The sequence below is a fragment of the Doryrhamphus excisus genome, linkage group LG6 (assembly GCF_037039965.1).
Source record: "Doryrhamphus excisus strain RoL-2023G ecotype Guam linkage group LG6, RoL_Dexc_Guam_v1.1, whole genome shotgun sequence".
Lineage (NCBI taxonomy): Eukaryota > Metazoa > Chordata > Actinopteri > Syngnathiformes > Syngnathidae > Doryrhamphus > Doryrhamphus excisus.
The window spans coordinates 17021108-17047215 of record NC_136362.1 but is presented as its reverse complement, the minus strand read 5'-3'; the positions used below and the strand labels follow the sequence as shown (position 1 = coordinate 17047215).

Here is a 26108-nt window from a genome sequence, read left to right as displayed (position 1 = left end):
ATTGTGTCCCAAGTTTCCCGCCGATATCTTTGCAAGAATGACCTCAATACCAGATTGTGTCGTAGAGGCTGTGTTGTTTGCACAGTAGCGGTCGACAGTTTAGTAAAACGAATAAGCAATGTATCATCATGTTTGTCTGGAGAGATTATAACCCTTATCTCTACTGGGAAGATAGTTAGCTAACAACGACATAGGATAAAATCCCTCCAGTTTTTATTAATGCCATGGTAAGGAAGTTCCTGATCTCATTCATTCATTTTCTAGACCATTTGTTTAAAAAAAAGGGTCACAGGCGAGCTCAAGTATTTCCCAGCTGCCTTCAGGCAAGAGGTGGGGTACACCCTGGACTGGCTTGCCAGTCAATCTCAGCGCACCTTCTGACAAAAGAACCACATCACATTCACACCTATGAACAATTTAGAGTCTCCAATTAGCCGAACATGCATGTTTTTGGGAGGCACACCATATTAACCATGAATCCCGGAGTGTCACTACTTCATACACAATTCATACTCCTGGTGTCTCAAGAACTACACACACATTGCAACACAATAGTTAGTTAAAAACAGACAATACACTACCAACGTATAATGCAGAACATTAACCAACTAACCATGTACTACTTGTGTAACTGATGTTTAGTTGGCATATCATGGTGTATCATGTTGTTCTTCTTCAGACTGCAAAATATTTCACACTGAACAGCAGTAGCTCTCAAGGTTAATCCCACATAATCAATGCAGAAATGCAGAAAATTGATGTAAAACAATCCGACGAGAATGTCTCACTCATATATTCTAATACTTCTAAATGACTCAAGACATAGAGCAGCTGTCAACATCTTCGTTAAACTTTATGACTAACATAAAGTCATTAATCCCTTGGCGCCGGGAAGATTTTTTTGATACATCATTGGGATTGTATCCAAATAACAAGCAGTTTTCCCAAATGAATGCCAAAAGATATCATCGTTCTGGAATGACCCTGATTTTTAGCTTTGATTCAACTATTGACAGTCAAGAATGTGTCTGACAGTTGATTCTGAAATGACTGCAGGCATCAACCCAGCACTTTGAAGGGGGGCAGAGAGGGAGTCATAAAGTGGGAACATTTCAGCCGAGGCTTAAACCAAGCCTCCGAGCGGAATGAAAGAGGCCATGTGTCTGAAGAGGTCATCACTCGGGGAAACAGAGCTGGGTGTTTGGTGTGTGTGTCGAAGCCTGGCCAAGAGGTCCTTAGGGATTGTTGGAACTAATGGTGGGGTTAGTCTTTTTCCCTTGAGACACCCAAGAAAAAAACTGTTGACTAATGGGAAATTAATGAACAGGTTGGCCAGTACTTAGTATCCGTGTATCTCCAGGGCAGGGATGAGAAATGTGGGCTTTGTACTGTTTTGGATGTGTCAAAGTGCTTTGCTAACTAGAGATTAGATTGGAATCTAACCAACACTTAACCTCTGTGTGACCTAGTGTTGTGAAAGTCTTAAGTTTATTTGGTGTGCCAATCAAAAGTGGAAAAAAATGCTTCACGCAAGAGTAAATATTGCATGCTACATGACTTAGCTAGAGTACAAGGGTGAGAACAGACATAACTAGACAATCTTAAACAGTCAGCACCAAATTGCACGTTGTGTATATTCATTGTCTTCTAAGAAATTGGAGGGTAAAACCATTTATTTTGATCTATCCTCGGAATTAAATGTGTTCCACCCATGCACAACATTATATACTGTAGATCTCCAAGTAGTTTTTTTGTAACCATACAAACTAGGGATAGACATTCATTTATTAGCTTGACTTGAAAATCTATTATTTTCGATTATTTTCGAAAAGAGTTGTGCTGTAACATGAATGTAGCTCAACTTCCCAAAGGAGAAGTCAAGTTGTCTTGTTGTCACGTTTCAAACAAGATGAAGATGAAGAATGCATCATATAAACGATATACGATTGAAAAGATCACATGTTGATGACGCAACCTTCAGAAAAAAATTACAGAAAATTGAGAGCAACAAGCTGCAACCGGTTGTAACACATGTAATGTAATGTAGTGCGTTGTAGTGTAGCTAAAGTAAGACCTTCAAAAGAGCTGCTTCTACAAGTTTGTAATCCGCCACCGGAAGACGAGGAATAGGCATACGAATCCTAACACTAACCCTGTGACACATCAAGGAAGGGTGTGAAGGATGAGACAAGGAACGATGCTAACTACTAAGCTAGTTTGGATGTAAAGTAGCAAAACAACAGAAGAAGTACTAGGGTGTCCAAATTTTTCCAAACAAGAGCCAGCCATCTACAATAACATTTCTGAACAGCATGCTACCTCCTGAGCCATGGCTACCATATTTTCAAAAATATAACTATTAATAAACCACTCTGTTTCGTTGTATACGGCCTATTATTAGAAACTAGAAACGCATCTCTAATCTGCTCATCAATGGAACCACACTTCCTCCCTGTCACCAGATGACACGATGTACTTTCACGGACGCCCCAGACTCAAAACATGTGGATTATATTACTTGGTGTCTTTGAACGCAACCATTCAATCCTCTCAATAGTGCTGTTAAAGCGTGATATAAAGAGACCCATGTTAGGCAACGGTATTTTGTGTGGTATCTTTTAGCTTGATTTAAATTTTATGTTCATTTGGAGCTGTCAACATACAAATGCTGCAACTATAATTGTGTTCTGTCATTTATCTTTCTGTTCATGAAATACAGTAAAAATGGGTATACTACTTAATTGCACACGGTGATTATTCATTATTAAAGATCCGCTGTGGCGACTCTGTAAAAGCCGAAAGAAACAAACATTAATTTGAAAACTGTGATTAATTTTATTACATTTTAAAATCCCTAAGTAAATATATGCATATTTAAGCAAATTGTATAATTTTTTTTGCCTAAATTAACAGAAATGGCTAAATGAAGTAAAATAACAAATATAAGGCATTCACAAGACATGATCAAAGATATGATAATGTGTAGTACTCAACACTAGACACTAGGTGTCAGTAATGTTACTGTAATGTTTGGTGACGTCGAAGCACCAGACTTGATCACTGCAACAGGCTTTATGGTAGGTTTGAATTATCTCACAACAGGCACAATAATCCCTAATAAAAACACAAGCTGCTTTTGTAGACATAAGCTGCTTTTGTAGACATTAGTTTGACATAAGTCAAACTAAAGCTCAACTCTGAACCCCAGCGTCACTTCCTGTCCGTCCCACTACTCAATTCAAGAGAACACATTTATAGCAACACATACAAGCAGGATTTATGTCTTAAATGGCTTATTTAATCTGTTTATGTCTACTATATTGTGTGATATGAGTGTAAAGGTGACTATAGGAATGGTGTTAGCTCATTTCTAGAGGACTCTAATAATTTTCCAACATGTACTGTATTTACAAGGTTGTCTACAGGTTTTTTATGCTCTAACTATGAAAATATTCCATTTATAAATTAGGAATGCTACTTCGCAAGCCTTCACTTATCGAGTCTGAAGCCAATTAACCGTGATAAATGTGGGTTATTGTACTGTGTTCCAACTGGTGGCCTATTTACTCATTTCACACCATTTTGTTATTCGTCTCTAAGCCCTTAGCTTTATCCAAGACCCTTCCCTCATTCATCTTTGAAGTTGAGGTGAACAACTTGTCCCGGCAAGCACTAAAAGAAAATTGCTCTTTAATTTGCTTTTGTTCTGGTATGAGACACAAAATGAACTCACAAAGGTAGAAAAAGCAGTGTGCCAAAGGAGCTCAAATGGCCCATGGCCACCCATGATTGTGTGAGAGTTAGGATGGCGGCAATGCAAAGTTTCTAGCAATACCACCAAAAAAAAAACCCTAGTTATCAGGTCTGCTGTGAACAAGCTGTGACAGATTTATTAAGGTCAGGATGTTTGGGGGATTTGGCTGTGTCTGCCTCCCTTTGCCCTGCAGCTCTTACCCCTATAAGTAAGACTTTGACTAAGCTGCATGCATGCACAAGATGGCCCCCTAAAAGTTATGTTTATGGGTAAAATCTCCAGGAAGAGAAGCATATAAAGGGCTTACCCCTGTTAGAAGCCACACCCTTCACCTGGCCACCACTTTATTGTGGAATATTCCTTACAAGCAGCAACAACGTGAGATAAAAGTTCCAATTCCAAATCGGCAGAGATAAGGTTTAAATCAATGTCAATGTCCTAATCATGTGGACGTTGGTCTTGTGATTGTTTTTATATGTGGAGTTCATTGTGGTGACAAGAGTTGGCAAAAACCTTGCATACTTTTCAAGGAAAGGCTATCGTATTGGGTTGAGCCACTGTGATGTTTGTTTGTGTCTGATTCTGCCGGTTGCTACATGTCGACAGGCTCCCGGGCTGTGTTTTCCATCAGTGATGTCAGTGTGGTCATCATCATGGTGCGGATTGCTTTTACATATTTGTGAAAATGACTCATGGAGACAGGAAAAACAAGCTTCAGGAGGCAAGAAATGTTTTTTTTTTACATAATGTATGTCATGAATTGCGGACAAAATCCACTAAATGCTATACAGCCATGTTATTTTTTGTCTTAGTCTGATGAGTTTTCTTAGCTTTATGATTTGAAACATTTAAAATACCAACTGGGATTTAGTTAACTGTTTTTTGTTCTTTTTTTTACAGATGAGCAATATTTGTGAGCAATATATGCATGGGTTGATTTCCAAAATGTTAAATATCAAAGTTGACCCAATATCCTTTGAGTTTACTGTATGCGGCCTTCGCTGGGGAAAGTTTGGACACCCCTGCTATAGTCATGGGAAAAAATTAGGCCAACCCATGGGGTCACGTGACATGTGGCACCTCCTACAGGTTGTGCTCAACATTCTTTGGAAAACATGCACATATGTAAAACAAAGTTTTATAATCATGACATACATGGTCAATGACTTACGACCATGCCTAGCAGAAAATAGTTTTGCCTGATGGCAGCCATGTATTGCACCCAATGCAAAACGTTGAGGTGATTCTAAACACCATCAAGTTACTGTGCGTATTGTACAGCGCATTCAACTGTGTGAGAACCTTCTAGTCAGTCTGATTACAGACGACCATATTTGACTCTCAATGTGACACAACACACAACGGTCAGTTAAGGACATTTAAGCCCCACTTAAACTTGTGTCGGTCTTATGACTGTAAAAGTACCTTGAATCCAAAACAAAATCACACAAAAAGCCAACAGGATGTCTGGCTGCCTGCTCTAAATTTAGGCTGCATTTTCTCTTATCAGCTTCATGTCATTGTGCTATGAGCACTTCTTGACCTCCCGGATTTACATTCCTGCTAGTACTGGAGTTCAAATCTAACAGCCACCTAAATCATCCCAAGTATTCAAACTCTGCCTTCCACTGCAGCAAAACATATCCAAAGTGACATAATTTGGAGAGGGACAAGGCCAGAATTCCATCCTGCCTTTTCCTACTCTGTCCTCAGCCTTGTACAGCAGCTGTGACACCCATTTGCAGCAGGCTGAAAAACTGAAATAAACAAAACCATAAAAACTAAAGCAGAAAAAGCCACAAATTGGGTGATTTGGTATTTTGAGCAAGTTTATATGGTAACGCTGGAAGGCTAACATGTACTTGTCACATTTTTTTATGAACAGGGGAAGAAATAAAATCAACATAGGCCTCTCTCTATGTGCAGCCTTAAAGCTCCAAAAGTACTCCCTTATTATCCTTCTCTATCCCAAGGTCATGTTGGAATGTGTCCCAAAAATGGATTACGTTCCCACTCTCACTCCATGTTCATCCCAAAGCATTTCGGTTCCTTCCTCTTTTACTTTAATGGCTTACACATGTCAGCCAAGTGGCACACAAAATCAGAATTGTACATTGCTGCTTGTTAGATGCACAATTTTTGGCCTCAGGGACATTCATTGTTCATAATCCTACGACTTCATAAATCAGGGGTCTCAAACTCAATTTACTTGGGGGCCACTGGAGCTAGGGTCTGGGCAAGACTGGGCCGCATCAGGTTTTCCAAAACAAAAACAAAAAAAAAACACATTTATTCAAAACAGAAAAATGAATAAACTTTGGTTTCGATTGTCTACAAGAAAAGCTCTGATAAAACATTCCACTGTTGTCAAATATCTTAATTTTTATTTTTTTGCACAAAATAAGATGAAAAATAAATAAACAAATCAAGAATAAAGAAAATCAATCGATCAGTAATAAGTAAATATAATAAAAATAATAAAAACTTAAGAAACCACATATAGTTGGTGGGTAGACAAATTATTTTTTTCAGATTAAAATGAACAAAGCATTATTAGAGCCCTGTAGACATGACAAAACACGACTATAGTCACATTTATATATTTTTTATTTACAACATATTGCGCAACTGCAGGGTCTCTGAGACACATGCTAACTCGCAAACTAGAGAGCTAGCGACCTAAACGGTAGCCTTCAAGTTATTTCCTTTAAACTTAAATAGCCAAAAACTTACCACTTCCACACAGATAGGGAGGATAACTATTAACAGTTATTTAACCTTTAACGTGAACATTAATCAAACGTAATAATTTTTTCTGGGTACATGATACCATACAGCATCCATATCAAACTTGCGCGGGCCGCACTAACATTAAACTTTCATATCAAGGCGGGGGCCTCAAACTAGTGTCCTGTAGGCCACATTTGGCCCGCGGGCAGCGTGTTTGAGACCCCTGTCATAAATAGAAGCCACAATTGCCAGTTCAAAATTATTTCTCCTGTCTGGCTTGGTCTGTAATTAAAGCAAATCTTGAAAGAGATCAGCTCGCTATGGGAATGACCTGCCGCTGAAAAGAATGATGAAAATGGAGGCGTGTGTCTCAGTTTAAGGCAACTAGTGATATACTGTAATCAGGGTCCAGAGGACTGGAAGTAGGCTTGTACATGTCATCAGAATGATGGCCACCCTCAGGGGAGCATGAGAACGCAGCAGCTGTGGTGCTCCATGAAATAGTAGATCAAACATTCGACAAAAGTAGCAAAAAAAAGGGCCTTGTTTATTTTTGGCGCTCCCGGCTACAGTCTTCCACAATAATGGCAGCATATGGTTCACATTATGACCTGCGCCATTGAAGCAAGGAAATGAGAGTGAGTCACAGAACGTTCAATAACCAGGATAAAAAAGACTTTCACATCACTTTGAATGACTCCCTTCTCTGTCCACTGCTGAAAGAACACATATCCACATATGCACACACCTTAGTGGGACACAGCCAATGTAAATACTGTGAGAAGTTGCCTGTTTTGCTATTGCAAAACCGATGAAATGACAAAAAAGACTCCACTGTGCACCACTGTAATCCTTCCATGAACTTGCAGTGAGCAGGCAGAGGTTAAAATCCTCCCTGTTTGGCAATGATTGACAGTGTAGAAAAAGGAGAAAAGTTCAGCCTTACCTTTGCAGACAGCATGGAAGCTACTTTGGAGTCTTGCTTTGCCCTCCTTTGTCAGTCAAGAGGTGCAGAAAGAGAGAACGAGAGAGGACGTATGTTAAAGAGCCCTCAGCCCGTCATTGAGCTCACTCATCAGAGCCCCTCTTTGCACAATCAGGGGCTCACGATGTACCCCAAAACACGTCTTGTTCTTCTTTGTTTTAAGTCCTAAACCACACACAACGAAGTGGCGCACAGAACAACCACTACAACACACACTTCCTCCACAAGTCGAAGCTGCGCGCTGCAGCCACCACAAGTCCGGGCATGGGATAGTCCTCCCACTGCGCCACAGGGCCGTCTCCCACCGGTTAACTCCTCTCCCCCTCCCACTTAAGCCCCCCCCCCCCAACCTATTTCTCTCGCCATTTGTTCACACGCTCACGTCCCCCACACCCCCGACTGCCATACAAATGAATTGATATGTATGTGCGCCTTCTATCAAAATATTTTTTTCAAATTGGGAATTTCTGGCAGTTAAAAGTTTGTGCCTTCCTGTATGCAAATAATACTGTAATATTTCATCAAGTAAATCCAAATAATTAATAATAAACTATATTATATGCACATATTTATTTCAAACAGTGACATTTTTTAAATTGACCTACTGCCTGATTGATTGAGTCTGATCAAATTGACTGTTATATTCTAAATGATTATTCAAAGTGATATAAATTCAAGTGATATTCAAATGATCACGTTAATATTTGCAAATTTGGAATTTTTGATTGATTTCAGCATTTTAGCAACAAAACAGCTTGTTTTTATTTCATGTAATGTGCATTCACTGGGGGGGAAATATGCAGCAATAACGTTTCTAAACCTGAAGATTAGCGCCATCCAGTGGTAAGAATTGATAGTTGTCCTGTTCGTTCTGGCTTTTCCTTCTCAACGCCGTCCAGTCAATGAATACAAGAATCTAAATGGTAATAACGTCTTTATTGTTTAATCACTTTTGAATAACATTTAATGGCAGGGCTTTAACTTTTCTTAAAGGTGATCAGTACTTTTAAGTCAAAACAAAACAGTAGCATGTATCATTTATTGGGAAAAAAAATAAAAGCCATTAAGGTACAACAAACTCTTATAAAAAACAGCAAGATGAATGTGAACAAGCAATCTTTAAAAAAGCCACATATTAAAATGTGCTTTTACATGTACAGTATATTCATTTCTGCAAGTGGGTGAAGTATACTGAACATAAGTTTCATTAAAAAAAACAAGATTAAAGCACTCATCAGAATACAAACTCGCATTTAGTTCTAAAAAATCCCAAATTTCATATATACCAGATAAACCTTTTAAAGAATGTTAAAACTGTAAAGTTAATAAAAACGTAGAACTAGTACTAACACGTCTAGCAGTTGTGTGCATTAAGATTGAGAGCTGGCACTATAGTTGGTACTGCTGGATGTGAAGGTATAGTTGTATGTGGATGAATAATCCACACTGCCTCTTCTGGATCCACTTCTGGAACCAGCCCTGGATCCAGATTTAGATCCTGGGTTGGAGACATTGTAAGGGCTGCTGATTCCCTTTGAGGATACAGAGGAGGCCTGAAGCATCTTCATACCGTTGCTCTCTTCCACCATGCAGCTATCCATGGCTTCTTTGTAGGATATTTTCAGCTTGGTCTTTGGGCAGGTCAGGGTCTTCTGGTAGCCGCGTGTATTCTGAAGCTTCTGGGCGCCAAGGCCATCTACCCAACCTTTGCGGATGGCCTCTTCAATGGTAATGCGTTGTCCAGTGCAAGGATCCACCAGGCCTCCTGTCAAGTACTGGAACTCAAGAAACCTCTGTCCAGCCTCATAAGGTAGCCACGTCTCCTTCACTGCCTCTGCTGCAGACATCTTTCTCTTGGTCTTCACATCCTCAAAACCAGCATAGGCTTTCTGTGCAGCTTTCAGCTTATTAGCCATGGCTTCGTCAAGGACGCATTGATGGACAGCGTCCTGCAGGGTTAGTCTCTCACCAGTTGCAGGGTTGATGATTCCACCAGTGCATGCCTGAGCCTCCAGGAGCCTCTGTGCTGTAAGGTTATCAACTATTCCTCTTCTAACTGCTTCAGGAATGGTTATCTTCTCCAAAGTTTCTGTGTCAAAGATGGCCGCCACCGGGCTCTGGTCATCAAACACCTCAGGGGGAGAGACCGTAATAGAGATACTGCTGAAGCGTTTACGAACTGTTGGAGAGGATGGTGCAGCCTGGATGGGACTGCTGCAGGTCACCATGTCGTCGACATTGCTAGCTGTGATTGTCATGTCGCTGCTGCTGCTTTTGCTGGTAATTTGGTCAGCAAACTGGGTCAAGGTTAGTGTTCCAGACCGATACTGATCCAGGGTATTCTGGTCAATGATACCATGTTCCAGGCAGTCCTGAATGTCATACTGGATCCCCGTTTTCCTGTCCACTATCACCAAGCGTGTAGAGCCATCTGACCCTTTGATGGTGATCTCCTCCCACTCGCACTCCTGTTCTGACAAGTCTAGAAAAGTGTCATAGTCTATTAGCTCCTTGTGATAAGCTTCTCTTACTGACATCTCCAGACCAGTGTCTGGGTCAACAATTACAACCCGCCTCTTGCGGAGGACATTGCTACGGCTTTCTTGTGATTGGGTTTTGCTCTTGTCTTTTAGAGGTAAAAGTATTAGACCGGTCTTGGAATCGGTTATGCACCTCTCCTTCAACTGAAGATAGGTCAAGTTATCCTTGGTGTTAGGGTCAAAGAAGCCTTTTGTGTCATCGCCTTCATAGGAGAGGATCTCATTCATCTCCTTATCAAAATATCCTCTTTTATAAGCAACAGCAACATCGATACGGTGACTTTCTTTGGGGTCAATAATGCCGCCACTGGCAATTTGGGCCTCAAGCAAACGAATTCCATGGCCTTTCTCAATGATATCTTTCTCTATGGCTTGGAAAAGGGAGATTGTCTTTCCTGTGGCTGGGTCTTTATATCCAGTGACTGCCTTTTCTGCAGATAGCAACTTATTCTTAAATTCCTTCCCTACCAAGCCTCTCCTTGTGGCCTCCTCCACTGTCAAAAAGACATTGTTGACTGGGTCCACAATGAATCCTGATGCAGCCTGGGCTTCAAGAAGCTCCAATGTGGTTCCCCTCATCAGCAAACCTTCCGTCATTGCCTGATAAAAGGGCCATATTCTGTCATTGGCCTCGTCGTAGATACCTGCAATACAGGTGGATCCGTAGAGGTAAGACCTCAGCTTCTCCTCGATATCTCTGCTAGTGATCTGTCCCTCTCTAAGCTTCTGCAAGTCAGTTTCATCAAGCAATTCAGATTCAACAAGCTCTGTCAAAGAGACTTGCCCACGCAGACCCTTTACCGTCATGGGTTTCTCCGGGCCATGCAGCAGAAGTAAACCAGAGACAGGTTCCACTGTACACTTCCTTCTAAGGTCACCATAACTTATCTTTTCTCCTGTTGCTGGATCCAGGTAGCAGGCGGGTTTCCGGTTCAAAGCCCTATAGAGGTCCTCATCAATAAGATTGCGATCCAAAGCCAGATCTTTTGGCAGGAACACACTCAAAACAGGATCCAATATGCCGCCAACAGACTCCTGAGCCTGCAGCAAACGGAGCGCTGTCTCCTTGTCAACACGGCCTTGTTTGCAAGCCTGGCCCACAGATAATACTTTACCCGTGTAAGGATCTTTGAAACCAACACTCGCTGCTTCAGCTTTTACCAAGGCATCTCTGTCTTCTGTGTCCACAATCCCCCTGGAACAGGCAGTGTCCACAGGCATCTTGTCATTAAAAGCTGGGTCTGCTATGTAGCCCGTTGCTGCCTGAGCCTCCAGGAGCATGAGTGCACTCTCTGGACTGAGGAGGTTTTTGCTTTTAGCTTCAGTGAATGGCATTTTCCCTTGAGAGCCTGTCATCATGCCGGCAATAATACCTGTACCCTTTAGGTTAACCTGGATGTCAACGGCGACCTCGTCTACCGTCTTCTTCCCCTGCAGCAGCAGCTCTAGAGTTGCCTTACTGATGATACCACAGTCACAAAGTTGGTGGGCTGTGACTTTGCGCCGCACCCCGTCGAATACAAGCTTTGAGGGGTCGATTGTCATCACCTTCACATCCGTCTGCGTCTGTCTACTTAACGTGCTCGGTCTCCTCTGCAACCTCTCTATCTCCCTCTGCAGTGCATCTCTTTTGAGCGCTAGCTCTGTTGCCTCCTTCTCAGAGGCCAACAGCCTGCTCTTGTAGCGTTCCTCAACACTTCTAAGCTCTCGCATCAACCTGTCGATTTCCTTCTTTAAACCTAACCTATCCTGATCAGTCTTGGCCCTGTCTGACTCCCACTGCCTCAGCTGGGTCTCCTTCAGCTCATATTGGCTCTTCAGAAGGGTGAAATCCTTCAGAACGCTGTTTTTCTCATCAACAAATCGCTGTTTGTTTCGGAGCTCCATCTCCAGAGAGTGTTTGATACGGGAGAGCTCCTCCTCAAGCCGCTTCTGACGGTGTTTGTCCTGGTCCAGCAGTTTAAGCTTGGAAAGCAAGTCATCCCTCTCCAGCAGTAGCTCACTGTATTTGCTTTGGGACGCATGCACCATGATGGATGTCTGTGGAGAATTGAGAAAGCACACAAATCATGTAAATACTGTCTGCAAATGGTTCATTTGACAAAGTTATATCTACAGTGGACCCTTGGAACTTGACCGTATAAGAACACAGACTTCCGCCAGAAAATGTCAGACCTATGTTTTAGTGGAAACAGTTATTTTTAAACTTAAAATGTTGCCTAAAACAATTTCAAGTTCAATAAGTTCAATTTCCATTACACATGGTGGGGAAAAAACAATTTAAAATCTGAAGATATCCAACATGGAGTAACCTCCTGGAATTAATGATAGTGAAGTGCCAAGGGTCTTATAATTACAGTATAATGTGTACATGACAAATTAGTAACATAGGTTGCAGTTCAAAGCACATGCCGATCCGAGTAGTAGCTTTGTCATTGGAATGCTTTGAAATTTGAGTCTTAAGACCTCTAAACAATTCATGCAAAAGAACGTAAAAGAAGCGTAAAAAATTAGTGGAATTAAGCAGAGGCGATCCTTCAATACAATTAAAAATACCTCATAGGACTGCTTTTGGAATTTGTCTATTTCCACATTAAGCTTTTCTCTCTCCCTGGTCAGGTCATTGATGAGAGCCTGGAGCTCCGCTGTCCTCTTGTTGCTATTCTGAAGCTGGACATGCAAGGCTGCGATTTGAGAGGCGTTTTCTCCATCAATGGCATCTCTGCTAAGCAGGAGGTTATCTCTCTCCTGCCTTAGGGCCCTCAGCTCCTCCTCCAACCTCAGCCTCTCCTTTGTCAGGTTCTGCGTCAGCGTCTTGAGACGTTCTATTTCGACGGTGCATTCATTAAGATGGCGACTTTTTTCCTCAATGGTTCTGTACAGACTTTCATTGCGCTGATTGAGATCCATAATCTGGATTTGATCCTGCTGGAGTTTCTGTTTCACTGACTTCAACTCTGCTGTCACAGCTGCCAGCTCATCTTTGGTGAGTTTATGCTCCCTCAGGCTCTTGTCTAGAGCATCCTGAAGGCCTCTGAGATCCTTTTCATACTTCCTTCCAGAGTTTGAAGCCTCCACTTGAACGGATTTCAGGCTAGTAATGGTGGTGGTGTGTTCTCTACAGGTTTGCGTCAACTTCTCCAGCTCTGACTCCAGTCTCTTTCTACGTGTGAACTCCTCTTGGCTAGCCTTTTTCTCCTTCTCCAACTCAGCTCCCATTGCATCCAGAGAGCACTGAAGTTCACGAATACGGCTCTGTAGCCTCACAGAACTCTGCTCAACCTTGTTTTTCTCACTGGTCTGCTTCTCCAGCTCCACTCGAGTGATGCGGATCTCCTGCTCAGACACTTTAAGCTTGTTAATGGTCTCCAAAAAAGAGGCGTTCTTTGCCTTTAGATCTGCCTCAGATTGTTTCAGGTTATTGATTTGCAATTCCAGAGCCCTCCTTTTCTTCCCTTCTTCATCAAGATCCCGTGTAAGCATGTTGATCTGCCTCCCTTTTTCCTGAATAATTTTGTTGGCATCCTTTAGTTTCAGCTCGTCATCTTCTCTCTGCTGTGTGAACTTCCTGATTTGAATCTCCAGTTCACTCCGGATCCTTGTCTCTTGAGTCAATGATGACTTCTGTTGGTTGGATTCCATCTCTGCTCTGTTTTTCTGCTCTTCAGCGTGAGAGATGGAGAGTTTCAGTCTTCGCAGCTCATCTTCGAGATCCCTCTTATCGCTGGCAAGCTTTTCATACTGCCGCCTCAATTCCGCCGAGTCCTCTTCTTTCTGTTGCGAGGCCTTCAGGACAGTGGTCTTGGTGACGTGGATCTGGGTCTCGTATGTCTGCTTAAGTTGACTGATCTCCTGGGTGCACTGTGTTCTTACCTTTGAAATATCTGACTCAGCATTTCGGCGACGTGCCGCCTCCTCCTCCAGCAGTATCTTCAGCCTCTCAAGCTCACGTTCCTTGTCCTTCACAGTCTTTTCCAAATCAATCTTCGCCCAGTTAAGCTCTTCTAGTTCTTTCTGTCTACGCCGAACAGCCGCCTCATACTCTTCTTGTTGGCTGGTGTAGCGCTCCTCAGCCAGCCTTTTTTTCCTCTTTTCTTCTTCCAGTTGATACTTAATGCGGTTGAGCTGCTCAGTCAACTCTTGAATTTGCAAGTGGGTACTGTCTAGGCTATCCTTGGTAGCAGATACTTGAATGGCAGTGGTTCTCTTCACTTCCTCCATAGAGATGAGCTGGTCTTTTGACTGGCTGAGCTCCAGCTTGAGGCGGGCTAAGGCATCTTCCAGTCCACTGTTTTTCTGGTTGCGATCCTGGAGGTCACCTTTGAGGCGCCTCAGTTCCTCCTCCAGCATCTCAATTCTGGTGTTCCTAATCTGTGGAGAGATTAATATTTTAGATATATTTATCTATTTATCTTTTTTGTTAAATAGTAACTGAAAGCTACCTTTAACTCTTCCATGTTCTTCAACAACTCTCCTAAAAACTTGTAGTAATCACTTGAGCGAGTCAGTAGCTCAATGTACTGCGACTGGAGGTCAGAAGCCTGGTGGAAAAAAAAAATACAGAATTAGTGCTTCAAGAGTAATAAAATAACCAAAACACAGGATGCAGCAAGTTCACAGTTAATTGGTTCCATACCCAACTTTTCCTTATTTATAAATCAAATATTTTCATAGTCAGAGCATAGGCAACCTGTTTACAACCTTCTAAATACAGTTTCTAACATGAATAGCCCTCTAGATATGAATACCTCTTGAGTCACCTTTAGACTCGTATTACTGAATGTAGAAGACATAATGAGAGTAAATAAACCATGTAACACACGAGGAAGACTTGTGCTCGTGTGTGCTGAAATATGTAAATGTGTTCTAGACAGTGAAGGACAGGTGAATTAGCCCATATTATTATATTATTATTATTACTACAATAACATTACTGACACCTAGTGACAAGTGTAGAATACTACACAGCATCACGTTTTTAAGATACATCTTTTGAGTGCCTTATATTTCTACTTTAGTTCGGTTAGCCATTGTTATGCTTGATAAAGGCAAAATAAGACAGTCAGACAAAAATTATGTTAAATTAGTGCACAAGTGCATTTGTGGACTAATTATAGGCCTTATTCAACCATGAAACAATTCATTCATTCATTCATTTTCTACCGCTTTTTCCTCACAAGGGTCGCGGGGGTGCTGGAGCCTATCCCAGCTGTCCCATGAAACAATATAAACGCTAAATTTGAACTGCAATGTGGTGAAAGACCACTGTATACCGTTATGAGACACAAAACTGGGTATCCAATCCCCACCAGAGTGGATAGTGAAACAACTCTCAGTATGAACTATAACCACAATCATGAACACATTGTTTAAATACTAGACCTTCTTTTGACCTTTCACAAGCCAGACCTTTCAATACAGCTCTCTTTTGGATTTCATTTGAGGGTACATGAATTGTATTTTTCCTACCTCCTGTCTGACAACAGAAGCAGGTGACTGCAGCATGGTTCTCTTGATAGGAATATTCAGAAGCGTTTCCAGGCCGGAACTGTACGAAGCCAGCTGCATTTCATAGTCCTGGAATCACACAGTCAGGAGGAGCAAGTCATTTATTGTGTTCATTTATTGAAAAAAAAAACCCAAAACACACACATACACACATATGAAGGCCGACCCACCTTTATGGAAACAGCGCAGGTGTCCGCATCTTTGTGGACATCCTCCACTTTCTCCTTCTTCCCTTTAATTTCACCGTGAAGCGCCTATGTAATCAGTTAAATGAGATGAGGTTTCTATTTTATGTTGCCTTTAAAATGAAAGGTTGACAATTGATGTAAACATGCCTTCTGTTGGTTAAGGTGGTCCATGACGGTCTGGATGTTACTGAGCTTAACACTCTGCAGGCCATCCTGGCGCTTCCGGGCATTGTTTATCCACTGTTCCAAGGAAGTGCTGCTCTGCTTGTAATGTTTCAGCTGCTTCTCATGCTTCTCCAGATCCCACAATCTGAAGAGGAAAAAGTGGGAAGAGGAAGGATGAGGAGGTATTTTTAGTTCCATTACCAGAAGCAAAACAAAAACAAATGTAAAAAGTGTGAATATGTGCTAGTACTATCCAACCTGTTGTCAATTTGGGTTTGGATGCGGCGCCAGCGGTCTGACAGCTGAGACACGAGCTCGGCGTATTTGGACAAGTTGACATCGCACTTATGGAAAGACTCTGAGACTTGATCGTTCCATTGAACTGCTTTGGCCAGCTCAGACTCCATAGTAGTCAGCAGGTCTTTTTTTTGGTCCAATTCGATCTTCATTTGCTTTAATGGAGAATACAAAAACAGAAAACAGCAATATATATTGAATGAGTTAACTTTGTATTTGTAATATATTGTTGTGAAATTACATATTTGTGCAATTTTTATGTCTTATGCAGTTTTAATATAAATCGGGTGGGTTATGGAAAGTGTGTAAAAACCTTCAATGTGCTTTGATAGTTGTCAAGCTCTCGCGGGTCCAGTGAAGTGGTCTCTTTCTCCGTCAGTCGAGCCTCGTGGACTTTGACAATGTCCTCAGCCTGGAGCAGACTCTGAAGTAAGGCCTTCAGCGCTGACAATCTGTGAAGCATCATATGATGGCATCAATTTAAATGGACCTGAAGTGAGTTTGTACTGTGCTGCTCTGTTACTGCCTGTCAATGTATGAATTTATTCACATGTATTAGTACCGTTGGATGTAGGCTGAGTAGAGACCCTGCAGACCTCCCAGTTTCTGGCTGATGATATCCAACTCAGAACGGAGAAACCTGGCTTGCTCAGAGTCGGCAGGGATCCCTTCCAGTTGCTTGAGAATCCTTTCTCTTAGATGCAGGTATTCATCGTGAATGGAATCCAGATCTTGGTGCACAGCCTGCATGTCAATATTGCACAGCAATCCAGCATCAATATCTCCACATTGTAATACATTCACCTGCAATATCACCTACAATATTTCAGTTGTGAAATGCTCATCGACATACTTGCAGATTTTGAATGTGCACTAAGCACTCTTGCAGGCTGTTTTCCCTCGGGCAAATGTGAAGATGGCTAGTGAGTCCAGACTCTGCTATCTCTAGTCTTCGTCTGATCTCCTGCAGGCTGCTCAGCAGTGAGATACTGAGGGTAGGCAATTTGGGGGGTGCAGGTTTGGCTGGCTCCTGTTTGGTTTCATCTTTTTTAATGAAAGAAGGATTTGAGGAAAATCATTAAATGTTTACAAATAAGCATTAGGTTAATTATGGTTGGTTCATTGGACACTTACTGTAGCCAGTCAGCTGGATAACCAATGTATCATAATGGTTCTGGGCTTTGTCAAAGTAATTCTGGATGGCGAGCTTATCTTCTTCCCCAAAAATATCAGATCCTTGACTGTTGCGCAGGAACTCTTGGTAGTGGGTCTCCAGTCTCTTGATGATACTCCGGTACTCCTCAGGACGCATCTTAGACAGCTGACCGACAAATAACGACACAAGAGGTGAGGAAACAGCAAGTTGTTACTCACTGTGGCAATATGCCCGTCATACTTTACCATAGAGAAGGTGAGAGAGTTGATGTAGTTGACGTCTTTGAGGCAGTACTGCCATGACATGAGACTCTTGATGTTGATGTAGAGTTGATTCCAAATGGCCATGATAGCTTCATAATACTGCTCATTCCTGCAAAACCACCATTCTTGAGACACAGCAACCAAACAATTGATACAATTATTCATTGATTCTATAGCTAAAACTGGTGATGTCCAGGCTGGTCTACCAATACCAAGATTGACATGATGATCTGCTTATTACAAGATAGTGTACCATCAACTTAATTTTGTACATCTACTTTTAATAACCACATACCTCTGTCATGACCCCACTCGGGGACAGAAATTGTTTTGCTCCCCCACCCACGATTTGAAATACTATTGTGAAACTGACAATATCTATTTATTTATCTGTACGGTGCAGACTGACCTCAGAGCAGTAGAGCATACAAGCATAGTTAAGAGTCAAATTGTATGTTGAGAACAACAAATTCATACATGTTGGCAGGTCTGCACTTAAATTAAAAGTCCTTCCTGCCTCTCACACGCCCCCAAAGGCTAACCATGATTGGGGGCCCGCCCCACTATTTCAAATTGCATTTAATTATGTACGTTAAATAATAAATTATTTACTGGGTAGAAAGAGTGCCGCAGGAGTTCAGCAGAGGGCACTAGCTCACAAGTCAAGTAACAACATTTTCCAGCAGGAAGATGCTTTGACAAAGCACGGCGTAGTGTAACAGGACCTTTTGTACAAGTATGCTTGTTGTTGTGTGTGTACACCTGAATTCAAAATGTATTTAATAACTGTGGGAGGAATAGTATAGGGTTTAGAGTATCAAGTACATTTTTACGGCTTTTTAAGTGCGTCCATTATTCACTTTTTGCCCTTATACAGTAAGCCTTGGAACATAGATATTGATAGATTATACAGAACGCTATGAAAAAAATGACTCAAACTTACTTATTGGCAAGGCCGATGCTAAGGGGGTTTGGTGGAGGTATCAGCAAACACACTGAGGGAATCAACATGTCCAGTCCTCCTGGCCCAGTCACAAGCCACTTGCTGCGCTGCGTGTTGTCTTTCAGTATGCCTTCGTTCCCTTTCAAAATCCCCTTCTGTAACACAGTGTAAAGCCTTTAGAGGGCAGTCACTTGAATGATTCTTTACTATCCACTTTACTCGACCCACCTGGTCCTGCTTGAAGTCACACAAGGCCTGGACCATGACAGGACTGTTGGTTGCTGTTGGTTCGTCGGGATTGCGGGGCTTCAGCCTCACAATACTCTTGGACTTGTTTACCAGACTTTGGACTTGTCTCTTATTCTCCATGATTCGTTCTTTCTCTTTCTAATGCACAAATTCAGTAAAAAAATATTTTGCTCACTGCCTGTATTTTTTCCCAACCCAACTGCAAGCAACTATACCTTACAAAACTGGTCAAACCAGAGAAGCAGGCATGCAAACTTTAAACCAATGAAATATTGTCCTAAGCTGCACAGGAATTCCATGTTAGCATAACACTATACCTCCAGGAGTTTCAAGAGCTCTGTCAGGTTTTCCAGCGGGGTGTTCTTGTTGCATGTGAACTTGGTACGGATGCTCTCGTGGTCCTTCCTCAGCTTCTCATTGGTCTCATTGGCCTCCTTGAAAAACTACACAGGAGAAAAACTGACAATTTAGATAAAAATATAAACCATATCTGTTGCAATTCCAAAGGCAGGATGGAACACTTACTTGGCTGTAAGCTGCATTCTCCTTCAAATGAACGTGAATACACTTGGTGATCTGGAGAAGCCAGCTCCACTGGGTCTGTAAAGTGTCCATGTAGGCCTGAGGACGGAAATACACATCAGTATAACAACACGCATTCCCACATGATTTTTGTTTTGTGCACCCAACCATTAAGAGTGGTAAATAGTAGCAATGCCACTCTCAAATTACATAAAAATAAAATTAAACATATTGTATATATAAAGAAAATGATTACCTTACCTTTTAAAGTTGTTTTGTTTAAATATTATCCAAACTACTAAACCAACAAACAAATGTGACATTTTACATGTTATTTTACCTCTTTGAGTGGCCACCAATTACATATATTACATATATTGTTCCACTGCTGGTAGAAACAACTCCAAAAACAGAACTATGAAGTTAAGGAATGACTAAACTAGCATAAACAATTTTTTTTCACAACAGCGCCATCTGTTGGATATGACAGGTGTACTTCCCCACTGAAGATAACATAAAAACGTACTTCAATCTTATCTGAGGCTGGATGGTTGTTACTCAGGAGGCCGTCCGTTTTCACCTTGAGCTTGTTTAGCTCTTTCTCCTTCTCCTCCAGCTCCTTCATCAGCCTCTGTGCAAGAGAACAAGAAAAAGAGGAAGGTAAAGTACCAAAATGAGATAGGAAACTAAGGAGGAAGACTAGAGTTCCGCCTTACAGAGTAGCTCTCTTGCTTCCTGGGAATGTACTGTTCGATGTTTTTGTCTCCCCAGTCAAAGACCAGTTCCTCCTCCTCCCTCTCGTTCACCCACATGATGGCGCGGGAGATCTCCTCGATGATGCCCTGCAGCTCACGCAGCTGACCCACACGGTTGTGGGACATTTTCTGAAACAGATGCACAGCACATGAATGAATATGTATTTTTTTATGATGCACAACAGTTTTCAAGGTTCTACCTGCAGGCTGTCCCATTCTTGGTCAAGGATGTGCATGCTGGACTTCTCCCCCCTCATGCTCTGTTGACAGGATATATTTTATTTGTCTTTAAAATGAAAACATACACAAAAAGTGCCCACAAATAACACTAGAAGCTACGTACCAGATCGTCCCTGGCACGGTCTACTTCCTGGCTCCTTTGAATTGTGCTGTGGAATTTGTTGTGGCTTAGGATTTGTTTTTCGATGGTGGCCGAGTCATCCCCCCACGGAGCCGTCTCAATCATGCGCTAGCAGTGCAAGGATAGCTTTATGTTAGTATGTCACTCCAAATGCTGAAAAAACAAAAAACCTTAAACTGGACAACATTTGGCATTACATTAATTAATACTTTTTTTAAATTATTATTACCAATTTGAAAAAATGTGTAGGCCTATACTTTGTATAGTATCTTTTTTATGTTGAAAAAAAGTTATTGTAGTCTAACAGTTATTTCATTACTTTTTTGTCTCTGATTTTTTGTCTTTAAAATATTTGAGTCACCTTATATTCAGGTTAATATCTACTGTGCATCGGAGTAAGATATGATTTTATGATTTTCTGCAAATCACAACCACAACAATTAACCTAAAATTCATACAACTATTAATAACTCTCCAGCAGTGATAATAATTGTCTTCATAAATCCATGGATTATGCAGTGATGCCTTCTGCAGTTCAACTAAAACATGCTATTCCCGTCTGTCCTGTAGGTGTCACTGTATGATCATCTAATACTCATTTACAAGCAGGAAACTATTCCAACTATGCCCCTCTTTGTTCAGCCCTTGGCTTTTGATAAGAACAACCTCTGCCTGTCTCTGCACTTTACTCCCATTTTTTTCTTCACTCTCTCTTCTCTTTTGAGTCTTTGTTCGCACGCCACTCCTTTTTTCCACGCTTACTTGGCGAAGGCCACACATGACAGCGTCTTTCACCAGTACCACTGATGTGTAGTGATAGTGAAATGCGTTCATTTGATGGATAAGGTGTTGGGTTAGCATTGGTAGATCAAATTTTATTGAGTATACGTAAGGGCTGAGGTTTGGGAGAAAGAGGTCAGTTGGGTGTTTTCCCATCAGCATGTCAGAGCCCCGTCCCACATCTTCTGACTAAGTGGTGGAGTGTCACATTTCACACTCCTTTACCGTTCTTTTGCCTCCCTTGCATACACTTCCCTCACAACTGATCTGCCTCTTTCCTTTCCTTGTCATTGTTTCACTCCTCTGCCTCTTTCGCACTGGTGGATCAGGTTTTGGCAGTGTGTCAAAATGGTTTCAGTTAACAGAAGGTCAGAAGAAGCGATAGGGTGCGCGCCCACCCTCCTCCACTTCTACCTCCTCCTCCTATACCCGTACAGGCTTGTGTGCACAATTATTCACACAGCTTAAATGCTGCTGGGTAGAAGACAGCGTTCAATATGTCTGACATGTTGCAACAGCACCATGCAGAAATAACACACGCCCAGATTATTCTGTGGTGATTTACTGCATATGATACAAAGATGTAATATGCCTGCCAGTACAGTAGGTGACAATGTCATTTTGTAAAGAAACACTTTTGTGTCTTTTTTTCTGGTATTTTCCAAAATCATTGTCTGAATACACTTGTTTGGGTTTGATGGAAGTAAGTTAGACAAGGTAGCAGCATAGTAAATGTGACCATGGCAATTGGTTTCATATTTTTGGTGGTATGGGAGACTGAATGTTCTGCACACCTGTTTCAATGCCAGTGTCACGGATGTGCCTTAACCTTCCAAGCCAACGTTAATGGTAATGTCGGTGTCCTTTTTTCATCTATTTTCACAGACGACAATAATAGTTGTCATCCTTTTGTCGTTTTCAAACAGAAACCCAAATGCTGATGTCATGTAAACAAACCTCCAGAATGACCCCTCTTTTGGTTTACCAACTGTGATTCAAGTACCACTGTTTATATCTGGTGGTACTCAGACAAATACAAATTATATTAGAGATATGCACATGTGAAATAATTTTACAAATTTACTAACTTAATTTGTGAAATTTTATTCCAACAAATATTTCCTGCAAAATACTTGCAAAGCAAAATATTTTTCAGGTAGTACTTTGCACGATCAGTGCATCTCACCTTTTGCTGAGCAATCCAAGCCATGGCATCATTAAAGAATTTCCCTCCCTCCATGGAGCCCAGACTGCTTTGATTGCGTCTGATGGTCATGGTTCCGATCAGTTGCTGTTGGATGCCAGCATGCATGTGCTGGAGTTGGTCTACACTGTATAGGGTTTAAACGAAAAAGATGGTATCTACATGTATTTTATGTCAGGTCTGATTTTAGTGATGATTGTCAACATCATTGGTTTACCTTCTGAAGACGTCATTCGGTATGCGCATCTGTTGCAGGTCCATGCCGTATGCCCTCAACTGTTCCAGGTGGTCTGATGCCATCATCATGAGCTTTTCTGCCTCCATAGGTTGACCGCCCTGACGTGACAGCAGCAACGAATGCGTCTTAACTCTTTGCAATGATATGCATCCTACACTTTCCCCTGCTACCATCATCATCATATTGGTATGTCAACAAGTCCTTTTATCAAGCAAAGATAAAGTCACTATTGTATTGTGTTGGTTTCTAGCACTTGCGGTCAATGCGGATGATCGTGTACTCACACTTTGCAGGATCATCTTGGCTCTGTGCAGGTATTCATGACACTGGGCTGTCAGCTGCATTACTTTCTGCTGAATGGTCTGCACACTATGTGAGAAAGCAATAAATATTCCCATCTTGTCAGTTCATTAAAATAGCTAGGAAGGAAAGCGATAATGCATCTTTTTAAAAGGTTATTAAATATGGGTTGCATTTACATGACAAATACCATGGGAAAATTGTGTTATCTTAACCGGCTATTGAAGATAGAGTTGCCTATTCCAACAAAAACAACATTTTTTGTAGGACATAATAGTGTAATACAGATATCTGCAAGGTTTTCTAATCCTTAGACAAATAGTTAATAATTTATGGTCACTTAATCCTGCTCATGCCCCTGCAAAGATGTTCTTCAACCAATCTTGCTAATATTCTGTGTCTGGTAATCCCCTTAATCTGTGTACTAAATGTTCTGCTGATTTGTCTAAACCCAACATTACATTGGGTGTTTTGTAGTGTGAGACATTTCAAGTAAATCCAACTAATGGGGTTTAAACTAATAAATGTGTTTTATATTATTATTAAAGTAGGTAACACAGTTTGGTGCATGTTTTTTTCCAAATTGTCACCCTTTTATAACAAGTAAACATATAAAATTTTAGGAAAAGCATATGATACACCAGGTGACAGTGACAGTAATATTTCATTTAGATAGATGCATATTTGATTTTAATTTAGCCTAAAGAGAAATTGAAGTAAGGGCTGTCGACAGAGATCACCAGGAATGATAAGAGTGGAATAGTGGGGAGGGGCGTATAGCAAGCATTTCCTCTATTATGGTCGCAGACTGTGCAACAGAATTAGCTGGGGAAAAAGTTACTTCACACACTCATCATATTTAGTCATTTTATAAAATATTACGAATTAACACGAAAGAAAATTCCCAAACATTTAGTACATAACTGATACACTGACTATAATCACACTAAAATAATAGCGGCGTTTAAAAAATAAAATGGACGTCTCATTTTAAAGCAACAGGTGATTCAGGAAGTAAGAAAGAAAGTGTCCGACTTACTTTATGACACCACCTCCGCCGCCTCCCATGCTAACTTGCATTTTCTGACCGCCGGCCCCACCACCACCACCACCGTGCATGGACGACCTGGAGAAGGTGGACGTGTAGGTGTAGCCGCCGTCCCCCATTTGGTATTCCCCAGTCTGGAAGCCATTCCCTCCCATGAATACATTGTCGTTCCTGAAGCTGGAAGACGACAAGTCCGGCCGGGAATTACTCCGCTGGCCCATGGAGGCCAGCCTGGATGTAGAACCGCCGAACATGCTCATCTCAGCCGTGGGTGTAACCAAATTAAACCAGCCAGTTAATTTGGTGTCAGACCGTCCACTGGTTCCTTCGCTTCTTTGCCCGTCGCCTGGTGAGTTCGGTCTGCAGTGAATCGACGGAAGCTGCGCACTTTTGCGTCCCACAGAAAACCACACCTTTGACTCTCTCTCTCTCTCTCTGTGTGTGTGTGCGTGTGTGTGTGTGTGCGTGTGTGTGTTTACGAAACACTCCTGCGCCCTCTCTGCTCTTTCTGACGGGAAGAGTGAAGTCACTCACATTCTACTGAAGTACAATTGCATGTCTGCATCCTGTTTTTATTACCCGTTGACAACTAATGTTAATGCAATGTACATTAATCCTTAATAATAAGTACGCTGAGGTAGTGATATATCGCTATAAAATGTGTCCAATGTAATATATAATATGCCCTGTGATTGGCGGCGACCAGTCCAGGTTGTAACCCGCCTCTCGCCTGAAGACAGCTGGGGTAGACTCCAGCAGCCCCGCGACCCTTGTGAGGATAAGCGGTAGAAAATGAATGCATAATACACAATATTCATTTTTAAGGATTATTCATGAAAAATGGGTTAGGCCCAATGTTAGAACACGATAAACAGCTTCACAAGTCACACTAAAGCTATTCATTCATTCATTCATTTTCCACCACTTTTTCCTCACGAGGGTCGCGGGGGGTGCTGGAGCCTATCCCAGCTGTCTTTGGTGGCCAGCCAATCACAGAGCACATATAGACAAACAACCATTCACACTCACATTCATACCTATGGACAATTTGGAGTCACAAATTAACCTAGCATGTTTTTGGAATGTGGGAGGAAACCGGAGTACCCGGAGAAAACCCACGCATGCACGGGGAGAACATGCAAACTCCACACAGAGATGGCCTCCTAGCTGTGAGATCTGCGCGCTAAACACTCGACCGCCATGCCGTCCATACAAAATTCAGTGTATTTTAATATTTTAGAGTTTATTAGAGTACTCACTGTACAGCTTGTATAGATTGTGGATAGCCCTTTACTATGCAGTTATTTGAAGGAAACATGAATTTCAACATATGACAAATTATAGCTGCTAAAATCTGAAGTGTGTACTCCCTTTTGTGAAATACTATTAATCATTGAGGCAATGAATTTTATGCAGTATTTCTCATGTCTCTGTTCCTATTTATATGAAAAATAGGACTGTTATAAGAATGTTATACCATTTGTTGCATGGCCCTTCATCAGTAGCACTCAGAAAGTTTAGGCTGATAATGAATGTTTTTCTTCTGGATTAAACACGTCATCCAAAGTTAATGCAAACACAAATTTCAAATGTGCTGACTTTCCGTTGACACCAATTAGAGAAGTCAGCACTGGCGTAGAGTGAACAAAAAAAAAAGACAGTGGTAGTTGCACAAAGAATGTGTCATTCCGGGTTCAACATTCTTGAGGTCACACTGAGCGTCATTTAAGAAAGGAATAGTGTTCAAAACTGAATGACACTCTTTTTTTTTTTTTAAGACCAACCCTTATGCTCTCACTCTGCGCTCTCACGCTGCATAATTGCACCGTTTACATGCAGCCACATGCAGGTAGGCGTGTCGGCTCAGTGAAAGGGAACGAGAAGGGACAAGGGTGGGTCTGAGTCCCATACTGTCATTGCAACAAAAGTGTCAATAATTCATGCACATATGTGTTAATATGAACATGCATGCATTGAGTATCTGGTCTGGAATTTCCCTAGAAGGGCAACTGACATAACACAAAGTGCCCACTGGCCTTAGAAGCAGTGATATACTGCATGTGGTGACATCTCGTATACGTGTGGGAACAAAGGACGGAAGCAGGAGAGGGAGACATGGCCG

At 41.6% G+C, this 26108-nt stretch overlaps 2 protein-coding genes across 3 annotated transcripts in view; both read right to left on the bottom strand.

Moving 5' to 3' along the window:
- The window catches only part of tns3 (tensin 3), a 30313-nt gene extending 22572 nt beyond the window's left edge, over positions 1–7741 (bottom strand). For both annotated transcript variants that reach the window (XM_058066614.2, XM_058066615.2), the window contains exon 1: positions 7431–7741. In XM_058066614.2, the coding sequence (XP_057922597.2) occupies positions 7431–7445 (15 nt within the window). In that variant the 5' untranslated portion in view covers positions 7446–7741. The remainder of the gene's footprint in view (positions 1–7430) is intronic.
- Positions 7742–8386: 645 nt separating this feature from the next.
- dspa (desmoplakin a) lies at positions 8387–24403 on the bottom strand. Its single transcript, XM_058068114.2, has 24 exons — positions 23978–24403; positions 22923–23007; positions 22618–22736; positions 22383–22527; positions 20399–20524; positions 20256–20315; positions 20017–20184; positions 19827–19931; positions 19304–19399; positions 19096–19221; positions 18758–18916; positions 18530–18684; positions 17569–17695; positions 17302–17488; positions 17021–17211; positions 16730–16911; positions 16481–16619; positions 16129–16322; positions 15853–16015; positions 15688–15771; positions 15479–15586; positions 14452–14550; positions 12566–14380; positions 8387–12049 (listed from the first exon to the last, which is right to left on the bottom strand). The coding sequence occupies exons 1-24, from the start codon at positions 24244–24246 to the stop codon at positions 8840–8842; spliced, it is 8112 nt and encodes a 2703-aa protein (XP_057924097.2). The 5' UTR covers positions 24247–24403; the 3' UTR covers positions 8387–8839.
- Positions 24404–26108: the final 1705 nt, after the last annotated feature.

Excerpts from the sequence above, each read along its gene's own strand:
- dspa (XM_058068114.2), bottom strand. The coding sequence starts at position 24,246 with ATGAGCATGTTCGGCGGTTCTACATCCAGGCTGGCCTCCATGGGCCAG. Across the intron at positions 22,528-22,617 it reads CCGAATGACGTCTTCAGAAG|TGTAGACCAACTCCAGCACA; the intron begins GTAAACCAATGA and ends AACCCTATACAG. Across the intron at positions 20,185-20,255 it reads AAGAATGGGACAGCCTGCAG|AAAATGTCCCACAACCGTGT; the intron begins GTAGAACCTTGA and ends CATCTGTTTCAG.